The sequence below is a fragment of the Lytechinus variegatus genome, chromosome 8, assembly GCF_018143015.1.
Source record: "Lytechinus variegatus isolate NC3 chromosome 8, Lvar_3.0, whole genome shotgun sequence".
Lineage (NCBI taxonomy): Eukaryota > Metazoa > Echinodermata > Echinoidea > Temnopleuroida > Toxopneustidae > Lytechinus > Lytechinus variegatus.
Window position 1 is genome coordinate 20472365 of NC_054747.1, and position 12678 is coordinate 20485042.

General features: G+C 36.8%; 1 protein-coding gene across 1 annotated transcript; it reads left to right on the forward strand.

The window, feature by feature from the left end:
* On the forward strand, window positions 1-9385 carry LOC121420131 (tethering factor for nuclear proteasome STS1-like). The gene is made up of 7 exons (XM_041614668.1): window positions 1-444; window positions 1460-1642; window positions 2743-3071; window positions 3524-3685; window positions 5610-5713; window positions 7723-7845; window positions 8953-9385. The coding sequence occupies exons 1-7, from the start codon at window positions 378-380 to the stop codon at window positions 9038-9040; spliced, it is 1056 nt and encodes a 351-aa protein (XP_041470602.1). The 5' UTR covers window positions 1-377; the 3' UTR covers window positions 9041-9385.
* The last annotated feature ends 3293 nt before the right edge of the window (window positions 9386-12678 follow it).

A 12678-nucleotide genomic window follows, 5' to 3' on the forward strand; every position in this document is an offset into this window, starting at 1 on the left:
GTTTGGTGACAACACACAATGAATGGTCCTGGATAGAAGATCGGCCTTTTAGCATGAACTTTGGCGGCTCATTGGGTCTCGTTAACGGCAAGATTTAACTCTAAAACTGCGTTGATTCCACATATTTGTTTACGACTGTTGCTTTATCAAGATTAGGTGAAGGAGAATACAATGGTTGTTTGATTGTTAATGTTAAGCAATATAATTTTTGAGGTTTCCGATTGGGGGCTTGCTGCCTGAACTTAGCTTATTGACCCCGTCGTTGTCCAGGGTTCATTCACCGCCGGCTTGACCGCTGGGCGAAGCGAAGGATCTCATTCTTTTCTTCACTTACATGACTTAGACGTGGAAAAGCTGTTGCCTGAGCTGCATTCAAGATGTTTCCAGGAAGGTTTGATCCTAACTCGAGACCTGAAGTCTTACGGGAGCTACCTGTTTCAAGCAGTAAGTAGAATAAGTAATAAGAATAAAAGAATCACAGACAGAGGGTCAGAGTAAATAAAAAAAAAGTTATTGTAACTTCCGTAAGTTAGCCCATTTAAAAATAAGAGCAAGACTTGGTGGGCTCAGTCCATGATGTATGGGCCACTACAAATAAAGGCATTAAGCAAAGCCGGGCTTTGGCAAAGGCCAAGCAGGCCTAGGTCAAGTATATAATTTTTAAAGTTAAAATTCAGACAAAGCAAACACTAACTACAGTAGTACTAGTAGACGGGCAGCTGGCAGCCGTCTGTTTCGAGGAGTTTTTTTAAACATTTAACTTTTTTTTTCTCCTCGTACACAGATGGCTCGCTATCGTGCAGCCACCATTAGGGACTTGCAATGCAATTGCAAAATCCCCCGTCGGGGCTCTTCAATTTTTGTCTTTAATGAATAAAAATTTTGAAAATTAACGCGACCAAAATGCAAATTTATATTCCCTCTTGATATTAATTGCCAAAAAACAGAAAAATGAAGTTGAAAGGAACAAAAAAAGTGACTTACCTTGGCTGTCGCGCAAATTCACTTCCCCGTTTTATCCGATCTTAAGTACATAAACATATGGCCATTGAGTCCCCTGTACAGATCGTGCTAGAACTTCTCTGTATTTGGTGAGTGAAGCCAACGGAGTTCAGCTGAACAACCAACAAAACAGAGACCGAAGCTTTAGGTCTATAACAGTAGTAGATGTATAAGTTGAAAAGTTACAACAGAAACAAAGTCTTTGACTTAACTATGGAAGTAAAGAAAAAGTGAGTGTCACAAATACAAGAATGAAAAAGATCATTGCTTTAAATAATGCTCAAGTCATTTTAACCGGAGAATGAGATTTGGTTAAGTGAGATTTGAGAGATTGATCAAATCCAATGAAGTGCATCAGTCGGGAATCTCCAAAACTCTGGAAGTATCAGCTAACGTTAAATCTAGTTAAAGACCTTCTGAAACTCGATCTTACAATTGTTCTCCCGTTATTTTTCAGTTGACAGTGATGCTAACATTGGAAGAGCAATGCGATCGGGGAATACCACCATCATCACGATGAGCCCTGATCGTCCACCTAGGATCCCGATCCATGCAATGGGTGGAGAGGGACCGTTTTGCTCCCCGGTCCAGTATCTCTATGCGACTGGCAGGACCAGAAGAAGACTACAGCTTTACCCTGGTAAGTATGCATGCCATAAATGGGAATATGGGATTCCTCAACTCAATGTTTTGCCATCCAGTCTAGGCCTACAGACTATATTGAGGTCCAAGGTTTGAGCCCTAAACCTTGGTCCAGGGGGGGGGGTACTTACAAAATAAGGCATACGGGAATGTGCCACTGGAATGTGCCGTTGGCATTGTTCGCTTTTTTGGAAGAAATCCCTAAATATGGGGTATGGTTTTATGCTGGAAAATCCCTAAACATGACCCCAATTTTTGGCCTTAAACATGGGTCCATATTCTCCACTGTCTTAGGTGCAAATACGAAATGACCTTTCATTTCGGATGATACTGATAACTTTTTTTTTTTACTTGTCAAATTTTCCAGGGGAAAATGTGCCCCCCTTTGGAAAATCCTTGATCCGCCCCTGTAATGAATCCCTTTGGTTAACTCCTTCCCTTCCACAGTCTTTCTATTAACCGATAGTTATGCAAGTTTGATATAAAATCATGAATTTACAGAAATCCTCAATAATTTAGACTTCTGATAAAGTGGTTGAAATTTGGAATCACTCAAGTTGTTCACTCGTCATCCTTTTCTCCTCCATCCTCCGTCTTTTCTTATTACTGACTCCTGAATCTTTGTATACTGGAGACAAGGAAATAAACTCAAAAGTATAAGTCTTTTTTTTCGAATATTTATAATGTTTTAAATACACAGTAATTTAAAAAGTTTACATTTTATTGTTGCCAATGTCTATTTCTTATACCTGGAGCCGTTTCATAAAGCTGTTCGTAAGTTAAGAGCGACTTTAAGAATGACTGGTGAACATTTCTTATGCGCTAAATAATAACCAATTAACATTTATGGTGAATATCAATTACCATAAGAAAGAATCACCAGTCGCTCTTAACTTACAAACAGTGCCAAGTCTCCCTGATTATCAAGGGGACCCTGAAAATTCTCTGCTTTTCAAGTGAAAAACTGCATATTTTCAACATCTTGACTCGTACATTGATTTTTTTTCTTTGGATTTTGTGTAATCGAGAAAGATCTCCCCTGTAAATTCTCTCTGAAAGGGTGAATGTTGTAAAACATTGCTTTAAATTATTTTTTAGATGTTGACCGCCCAGTCTCGCCGACCTTTGATGACTTCAAACCCCCGATGTCCAGCACCCCCGGTCCTTCCTCACCCTGCCGATCATCGCCCCGGTCGTCGCCACGGAAACGCAACATCAACCAATCGTCGGGCTACTACAGCCACCTTGGTTCTGCAGAGGAGAGTATCCTACAGGAGAGTGTTTCGTGGTTACGGAGGGCTAAGAAAGCGAGGAAGGAGAGGAGGGAGTCATCGGCTGACCTGGTGAAACGGTTGAGGGCGCTGACGGCCGATCAGCTTGCAACAGTCATTGGCGACTTGATCAAACAACATCCTGATCTTGAAGAGGTACAGGGTACTTTCTTTTTTCGTGATTCTGACCTATAAAGTAATAATCGGGAGTAGCATAACTTTTTGAGGTCAGACATGATGCTGTATGTGCAATATTTCTTTTTTTTTTTAAAGATGAATTGATAGTAGACAGTAGTTGAAGTCAAGCTACGTGTGTCAGAAAAAAACTTTTGTTATAAAAATCTAATTTTTGTAAAAATGACAATTTTGTCTCTCTTTCCCTTTTATTCTCTTTTCTCATGAAACATTTGGGGGGCAAGCCCCCCCCCCCCCTCAATATAGCAGTGATACATACAGTGTGAAATGCCCTGGTGAAGTTTCAGTCAAAAGTTACTTTGATCAGTTTGGCCAAGCATTCCTTCATTTTAAAAGTACACTGTAGGTTTAGTACAAAATTATTTAAACGGCACTAAACCGAATGTATTTCTTCATCTTTCATCTTTTTTCAGGACCTTCAAGATTTAATACCGGAGCCCGATATATCATCATGCGAGGAAGAAATATGTGAACTGCTCCATAATATCTACAGGGCTATGCCACGACAGAGACTAAGCTCATCGCGTAGTGCTTTCACATACAGACAGGTCCGACTACACATTATCAAATTCAAGGTAAGTAAAATTGAGTAAATGTTAACTACTTGTTCCTGTGATGAACACTCCAGTTTGAAAATAGGGAAACTATTGCTATAATCATCCTTCAAAATGTTTTTATAGGCTGGCCCAAGTTATTGAGCTCAAATTTGTCCGAACCGAAAGTCCTTTTCCAGTTGTAATTATATATGTTGCAATCTAAATCGAGAATATAGCATTTATCACATATGTTGATTTGATCCAAGAAAAGATACAAATACTGCACTTTGATCTGCACTTCATAACATATATCTTGGAGATGAAATGTTTGAAGAGGTTGGTGGTTCCATATAAAAATTGATCTTCAAAAGTAGGGAGAGAGAAAATCAGAAAGAAATAATTTTTTTCTGATTTTTGTAGAAACAAAAAAGGTGTGAAATTATAAAAAATATGAAATTATCCAGCTGACATAATAGATGGAACGGTCTCCCTTTTGATATCTGAATATCAGCTACATTTCTGTAGCATGGCAACGTAGTAAAGGGGTATTCATTACCCCTTTACTACGTTGCCATGCTACAGAAATGTAGCTGATACTTTGAGGTATTAGCATTCATTTTCCACCCCCACCCCCTTTTTTATTCTCATTAATTGTTATAACAAGTTAAGTCTCTCAGCTTAGGACAATAATGGCCAATGTTCAAAGCATTTAGCAGTGGTACCTTGCAGCTACTGTGTAGGAGTTTCTGAATCCACACAGGTCATTTGTTAATCTTGACCAAACACTGTACCTTGGCCTGAGTCATCTGGATGACCATTGTCCAGAGGTGGTCATCTGTGAATAGGTGGAGGGAGAATTGTTGGGAGCCCATGCCAGCCATTGTTTATAGGCTGGACATTGGTGAATGGGAGTGATGTAAAGAGGGATTAAGTTGACTTTCCAAGAACTGTGTGAAGCATTCATCATTGTGTGATGTGTTGATGGAATAATTTCATGACACAACCCCTAATAGCTGGGATAGATTTATACATGTAATGCAGGTATTTCGAAGCCCTTGATAGAAAACTATGTGATGTGTGTGTGTGAGGGAAAGAGCTATTGATTTAAATTGATGTTATGAAGGGACTAATTTCAGTTTGGAATTTCAATATGCATGTCCAAACTGACTGTTGAGTTAATGCTGCATTAGCTAGTAGCTACATGTAATTTGTGGCTGAATGTAGAAATATATTTTGAGGGGCAGGGGCACAAATATATATTTGAATCGATATATTAATATATTGATATATTAATGTATTAATATATATTGATATATTAATGTTGATATGTATTAATGTATTATTAATATATATTAAAAAGCATTGGATTTTTTTGTTATTATTGAGAGAGCAAATAAAGTGGCCAACCAAATGACAAGAATGATTTTTGCCAAAATTTTGAAATTAAAATTGAAAGATGTCATGGGTTATTTGGGTTAAAAACTTGCAATAATTTACAAAAAAAAAATTTCAACCCATTATATAGTGGTACCAATCTAAAAAAAAATAATAAGTTTGAATAGGATCCAGTAAAATTACTGCCTAATTACTGCCTAATTATAGGCACCACAAGCAATTTCACAAGGTTAGGTAAACCTGTGTCAGATCTGGATCTATTAAACATGTTTACAATTGGCATTGCTTTTAAATACTTGTTCAATCCTTGTTCAATATCTGAAAGTATTTTAAGGTCAATTCCTCCCAGCAGGAAGTTGGTCCGAATGAAAAGAGGAAAATAAAGCAAGTATAATCAGTGACTAGTTAATTACCAACATCTGATGAGAGATAATAAACAAGTTATGATATTTTCAACTTTCACTAGTCATACATACACGTACTGGTTACTATGTAACTGAGAGAGCTGATGACATCGTCCACCAACATTTAAATTCTTAAAAAACTTCTCTTTTTTTGGCCCAAACAGAAAGAATGCATCCAACATGGCCGCCATTTTGTGAAGTGTAAAGCATGGGATGCTGCAATGAGATATGTTCTGGTTGCCTGGCAACAGGTCCACAAACTACCTGTGTAAGTATAATTTCGTTAAGAGGGAAATTCACTTGACATACAATTTGTTTTTAAAGATTGGATTTTCAAACAAAAGTCAACTTTGACATAAGAATTAGTGACTATAAGTTCTTATTCTCAAACACACTTCTCTAAGAATGTAAAGAACAGTATCTACTGAAATTCTTTTGAATTTGACAAAATTCATGTTTAATCCGAAGTTCAGTTCTTAGGTGTGAAGATATTGGCCCACATCATATGCTGTAAATGAACAACAGAGCATCCATAATACAGGTTGTCTTGTGTACATTCATAAAAAGGTCAACTTGTTACTATGAATATAAAGGTCAATGTTTGGTGGTCAGTAGGGGGTTTTAATGCATTTAATGAGGCTTTACTGTAGGGATGGTTAATCCTAATGTTACAAATAATCTTCAAAACATTTCCACAGTAGTTTGCTTGGGGATTCATTTTCTATAGGATGAAACTTTTATTGTGATGTTGATCTAGACTTGCCTTTTTGAAATCTTTTGAATAGCTGCATTGGACAATTGGCCTAATTGGCTGAAAAGGAGAATAATTGATGCTCTGTGTAATCTTTAACAGCAAGTATTACATGTAGGAGTGCATTGGCCTCCAGTGGAAAAGACTGAGATACATGTATGGCTCATGCATTTCTTGGAATTTGATGTTGATAATTAAAGCATATGGTAAAAGGTGATTTTTTTCCTGATTGCTAAGAAAGCATGAATGCTTGTAATAAATCAAGCAACCAGAGGATCAGCGGCTTAAGGTCCTCTCCGAGGGACCTGGCTATGAAGATGAATGCCTTACCAAAGGGCAATTGCGCTTTAAGTGGGAGTCAAACCCGGGTCACCGGAATCCGAAACCCCGCTCTTCCGACTGAGCTGTCGCACCTCCACAATACAGTAGACTGCAAAATTGCACCTTCCATACATCAAATAATTGCCTGGCTTAGTTGTAGCATTTCTGATTAGAATATGTAAAATATGCATTAATTTTGCCTATTAAAGTCAAGCAGATTTCTCTAGTCCCAAGACACCATGATGCTGTACCAAATTTTTATTTCTATTCAGCATGTATTTTTCCTGTATGATCAAGTCCTTTCCCAACCACCCAACACTACTCAATAATGATAATAATAATAGTCAGTTCTTGTGTAGCGCATAACACATTACGAATTTATGTCTCTATGCGCTTCCAAAGGACTTGGATATTATTACCCTGGCTGTAGCTCAAGCAGCTTTTACGCGCTCGGCATTTCAAGGAATAAATTCCTGCCAGGTACCCATTCACCTCACCTGGGTTGAGTTCAGCACAATGTGGATTATTTTCTTGCTGAATGAAACTATGCCATGGCTGGGATTTGAACCCACAACCCTCTGTTTCAAAGTCCGGAGACTAATCCACTGGCAGAGCTGCCACGTAGTACGGATTTTCAGTATTTAGTACTGAAAAATGAGAAGAATACTGATGGTTTCATGCAAAATACTGATTTCTCAAGTTTCAGTTTTATGTGTTGTTCTATGGTATTTCTTTGAAAATACTGATTTCCTCGCCAAAATACTGATTTTCAGCTTTCAAAATACTGAAATGTTCTTGTTCAGGTTGGCAGCTCTGCACTGGGCCACAACGCTCCACTCCAACATATCGCACTTCACTGTATTTAAACAAAAAATACATATTTCCATGGATCAAATCTGTCCAGCCTTCATAAGTATTTTTTTCTATCATAGGTTTTGGTACATGAACTGCAAATACAATTTCGAGATAACAGGACCTTGCACTTCTTTTTAGAAAGATTTTATTTCATAAAATTTTGTTCAAACATGTAGTATCATGTAATAATTAGTTATATGAAATTAACTCCCAAAGCCAGAGCCACTGTTATGATATCCAAGTCCTTATGAAAGCACCTGGAGATGTTGGTAAATGATATTAAAGTGCTATACAAGAACCAAATATTATTTTGATTATCAATCTTCTGTTCTTTTATTCTTCCTTTATAGGTGGGAATGTCCTGCTCACAATCGTCTAAAGACAAGCTGTTATCTGGGTCTTGCTGCCGTGTGTGTGGAGTCTCTGAGGAAAGGAGCATTCAGTTTACAAACATTGCAAGAATTCAAACCAAAGTAAGAGCTTAATACTGAGTAGAAAACAATGCAATTTATATTCATTTCACTTCACCAGCCATAACCCTTGAGGGGCAATTCCATAAAATATGTACATCCGACCCCCTATACATGTATATGGGACCTTCTTTTGACAGTCTGTAATGTTCTCAAAGGACCATGACTTGGTCAGTTCATGAAGTGAAGTTAGACTTGAGAAAAATGGGGTCGGACATACAAAAAGGTTGAATATTTTGTGGATTGCCTTCTTTTAACTTCTCAGTCTAGATACAATAGATGGGGTATTGTGATCAGTTTGGCTTTCTTGTTTGGAGTAATCTCAATTTCTAATACTGTTCAGTGCTCATATCATTTGGAGAAATAACATTGAATTGAATAAATCACAATAGTTGTATTGTATTGATATTGCTTTGTTGGGTTTTTTTCACTATGGATTGGTGGGAGTGTATTGAATGATAATTTTTGGCCACACCAAAACACTGTTAGCCTAACAGTAAGCCCAGTCACATCTTTTGGATTGTGAAATCAAAACAGTTATTTTAATATGTATGTAATGCATTGTTGTAACATTTGGCATCGCTGCAATATTACCGATTGTAACATGGCCTCTGTTAATGCGTTATTAGCCCTAACAACGTTTCTGTGCGGCCAGTAAAAATCTCAAGGATCGATGATGAATCACAAAAAATGTGTATGTTGCTATACGTCTGATTGGAAGTAATCAGTGGGTGCAAAATCTTCGCCAAATGTTGTCTGCATATAACTGCATGGCTACCAAGTCTTCTTGATTGTTGGGGAGACTCCCTGAAAATGGACAAATTTTTAAGCGACAAAATGTTATCAAATTCAACATCTCCTTGTTTCATACATTGATTACCGTCATTGGAATGTGTGTTATAGAGAAAGATATCCCTCCTTAGTACTTGCTTTCTGAGAGGTGAATATTGAAATTGGCAGCAGTTTTATCGTCCTCTGCATGTAAGGCATAGTTGATGAACTTAATTCTTCTTGTATGAACGTTCCTGATATCTGTATGCTGTTCTCTATTGTGGATCAATGGGTCAATTCACACATATTCTTATTTCCTCTATTTTTATCGTTTTACAGGATTGAAGCTATGGTCAGCGCTGCTCCAGAGATGTCGGCTTGTCTACAGAGGTTGAACATCATGTTGGAAACGTCATCAGAATCGTAATGATGGTCTGAACACTACCTGCTTCGTTTGGCAGTTCGAGAGTCACAAAATCAAGTTCTTGTAGGATTGGGTCTAGGACATGTTGGTCACTATTTCGCAGATGTACAGCATGTCATCTTTGAAGTTTTGTGATGATTGTAATTCCAGATATGTTGGCTTGTCTGGAGGGTTTGAACATTCATGACCAGCAAAGCCATCGGAATTGTAGTGAAGGTTGTGTAGGTTTTGGTTTTGTATTTTTGTAGGATTGGGTTTTGGACATGACTTGCTACTTAGTAGTTGAACATCATCTTTGAAAGTTTAATTAAGAGCAAACTTAGGAACAGGATGGTGAGAAGCTTCAACAGTGAGCAGAGATGTAGCAGAGGCCTCTACTTTCTAGTCACGAGGTTGCTGGAGGAAATCTTCTTCCATAGACTTTTTACATTTGACTCGGGCCAAGGCCGGAAAGTTGTGGCCTCGAGGCCAGCCTCCACTGCATCCCTGCCAGTGAGCTTAATAATTGTTGACCTTTAGAGAAGGATGATGATATCATCAGTGCAGAGACCTGTCTCTGACTTATCTTGTTCACATCGCTACTGTAAAGACTTATACCAAGATGGCCGGGAAGGACACCAAGGAGGCTCCTAAGAAGAAACCAGCAACCCATCCGCCCGCTGCTAAGATGGTTCTGACAGCAATCACCAAATTGAAGGAGCGCAGCGGCTCTTCGCTCCAGGCAATCAAGAAGTGCATGGAGCAGAACTTCGATGTTCAGATGGAACGACAACTCATATTCATCAAAAGGCTCTGAAGGCTGGCGTAGAGAAGGGCAAACTTACCCAGACAAAGAGGAAAGGTGCTTCGGGGTCATTCAAGTTGAATGTGCAAGCAGCCTGTCGGAGATGGAGACCTATTAAAACAGTGATATCCACTTTTCGACTTCCCATGGTGATGTAAGCACATGATAAAAGACAGCGATTGGTTTTAAGAGTTTTGAAATTCAAAGTTTGTTATGGACATGCTCTATTGGTAATAACATGCACTGGAAATAAATGTAATTGTGATGTAGTCACACTTCCTGAATGTTGTACATGTATGTGAACGTTATGAACACTGGTTTATACTCCAGTTGAATACTATTGAGAACTTTCTCGGCTTGGATCATCATTTTACTGAAGATGAATTTTTTTTGTAGAAGTAGCAAGGAATAGTTATTCATAGTGCATTGAATTTGCACACTTCTGGCAGCTGAATTAAAACAAATAGTGTGAAGTTGAAACTTACATTATGTTTTAATACTGTGCTCTGTATCTATATGAATGGTACTCCAATACAAATTTTCTTTGTATGGAATAGTTCTTGACATCTGTCAAGTCTTGATTTGTAATGAATTTATTCTTATTGACTGATTAAGTTCTACTATTTTTCCTTAAAGGTCAAGTCCACCTCAGAAAAAATGTTGATTTGAATCAATAGAGAAAAATCAGACAAGCACAATGCTGAAGATTTCATCAAAATCGGATGTAAAATAAGAAAGTTATGACATTTCAAAGTTTCGCTTATTTTTAACAAAATAGTTATATGAACGAGCCAGTTACATCCAAATGAGAGAGTTGATGATGTCACTCACTCACTATTTCTTTTGTTTTTTATTGTTTGAATTATACAATATTTCAATTTTTACGAATTTGACGATTAGGACCTCCTTGCCTGAAGCACAAAATGTTAGAATAATGGAATTCCACGTGTTCAGGGAGGAATGAAACTTCATTTCACATGACAATGACGAGAAAATCAAAATATTTCATATTTCAAACAACAAAAAACAAAAGAAATAGTGAGTGAATGACATCATTGACTCTCTCATTTGGATGTAGCTGGCTCGTTCATATAACTGTTTTTGTGAAATGAAGCGAAACTTTGAAATGTCATAACTTTCTTATTTTACATCCGATTTTGATGAAATTTTCAGTGTTATGCTTGTTGAATTTTTCTCTTTTTATTCAAATCAAGTTTTTGTTGGGGTGGACTTGTCCTTTAATCTAAGATAAACTCATTCTTCCTTGGCCAATGGTACTATTATGTGTACTTAACTGTACTTTGATTTATAATGCATAAATTCATTTTGAATTATGATTTGTTACCAACCTTTATTGTGCCTTAATATTTGATAAAGTTGTGCCTTGATATCTGATAGATTGATTCTTCATGGGCTAATAATGTTACCAACTTATTGTGCCTTGATTTCTAATAAACTTATTTTTTTCTTGGCCAATGTTACTGTTTTACTTCATTATGTCATCATATTTCTGATAAACTCATTTATGTCTCAGCTATTGTAACTGTCTTACAATTAATATTGTGCCTTAACTTGTAATAAGCTTATTTTTCAGCGAATCGCTTCTTACACAGTACTAGTGACAGAATTACAAGGTACAGGATTTGTCTAAACTTGTCTTTGGAGGTACATGTATATGTTCAGGGACTTTATACATCATTTTCAAATTATGGCTGCGCATGGCTTTAATAGTCAAACATTCCCTCTTCTGTACTTCAGTGATAATGACTCATTTGAATGTACTATAATTTATAATATTTTTACTATCGTGTCTTGTTGTTTTTTTATTCAATGACAAGTATTGCTGGTCGATATTTGATTGTCGCAAGCAAGATATTGCCAACAACACATACATCACCGGGTCTGGAAATTCATTATATACATGTAAGTTCATTATGAACTGCAATTCCATGAAGGCAGGCAAGGTGGAAATGAAAGTAAGGCTTTCATCGGTGCTACATCTTTCATTCTTTTTTTTTAAAGATAAATTTCATGAAATTCTTCAAGAATAATATTGCCAACTAAATGAAAAATTATTCGCTACTTATGCTGCTCTGCGTGGTTTGAATCCCAATTAGAACTTCATTTGGGTTGCAACAAATGAAGGTCTAATCGGGATTCAAACCACACAGAGCAGCATGAATAGTGATTAATTTTTCATTTAGTTGCAATATTTTTGTCATACTTATCGCGTTATATCAACATATTCATGAAACCATGAATATTCAATATTTGTTATTGCTTTTCTAATGTACTTTGCACCTTGCAATTCTTTGGTCATACTAGCTATTCATTTCTTTCAGACTAGTCCACATTTCTTTTTCCATTCCATTTTATTCTTTCTCCATTCTGCATTTTGTTTCTAATTTCTTTCCAGGGCTACATGTTCATGTAGATATAAATGTAATTCAGCTGACTTTATTGCTTATTTCATCTTTACCCAATTGAATCGAGTGGTATTCTTGCACATTGATAGATGTAGATGACAACGTACATGTATTAAGTGCTATACAAGTGAAGGATATTACATATTTAAATAATTGCTATTGTGAATTATTGATAAGATATTACGTATTTCCATTTCAGTACATATTTTCTATTATGCTTGTTATTGTAAAATGTGTTTAGAAGTTGAAAGGGGAATTTTCGCTTCAATTTGGCTCGTTTCTTATGGCTCTTTGTTGGCTTTGCCAATGTAAAGGTCGGGTCCACCCCCGCAACAAGTTGATTTGAATCAATAGAAAAAAATTATGATGCTGAAATTTTATCAGAAGCAGATTAAATAAGGAAGCTATGACATTTAGTGTTTCACAAAATA

Bases quoted from the DNA above. Each gene is read 5' to 3' on its own strand.
- LOC121420131 (XM_041614668.1), top strand. From the start codon at position 378: ATGTTTCCAGGAAGGTTTGATCCTAACTCGAGACCTGAAGTCTTACGG. The intron at 3,686-5,609 runs GTAAGTAAAATT...TGGCCCAAACAG, and splicing joins TACACATTATCAAATTCAAG to AAAGAATGCATCCAACATGG. The intron at 5,714-7,722 runs GTAAGTATAATT...CTTCCTTTATAG, and splicing joins CAGGTCCACAAACTACCTGT to GTGGGAATGTCCTGCTCACA.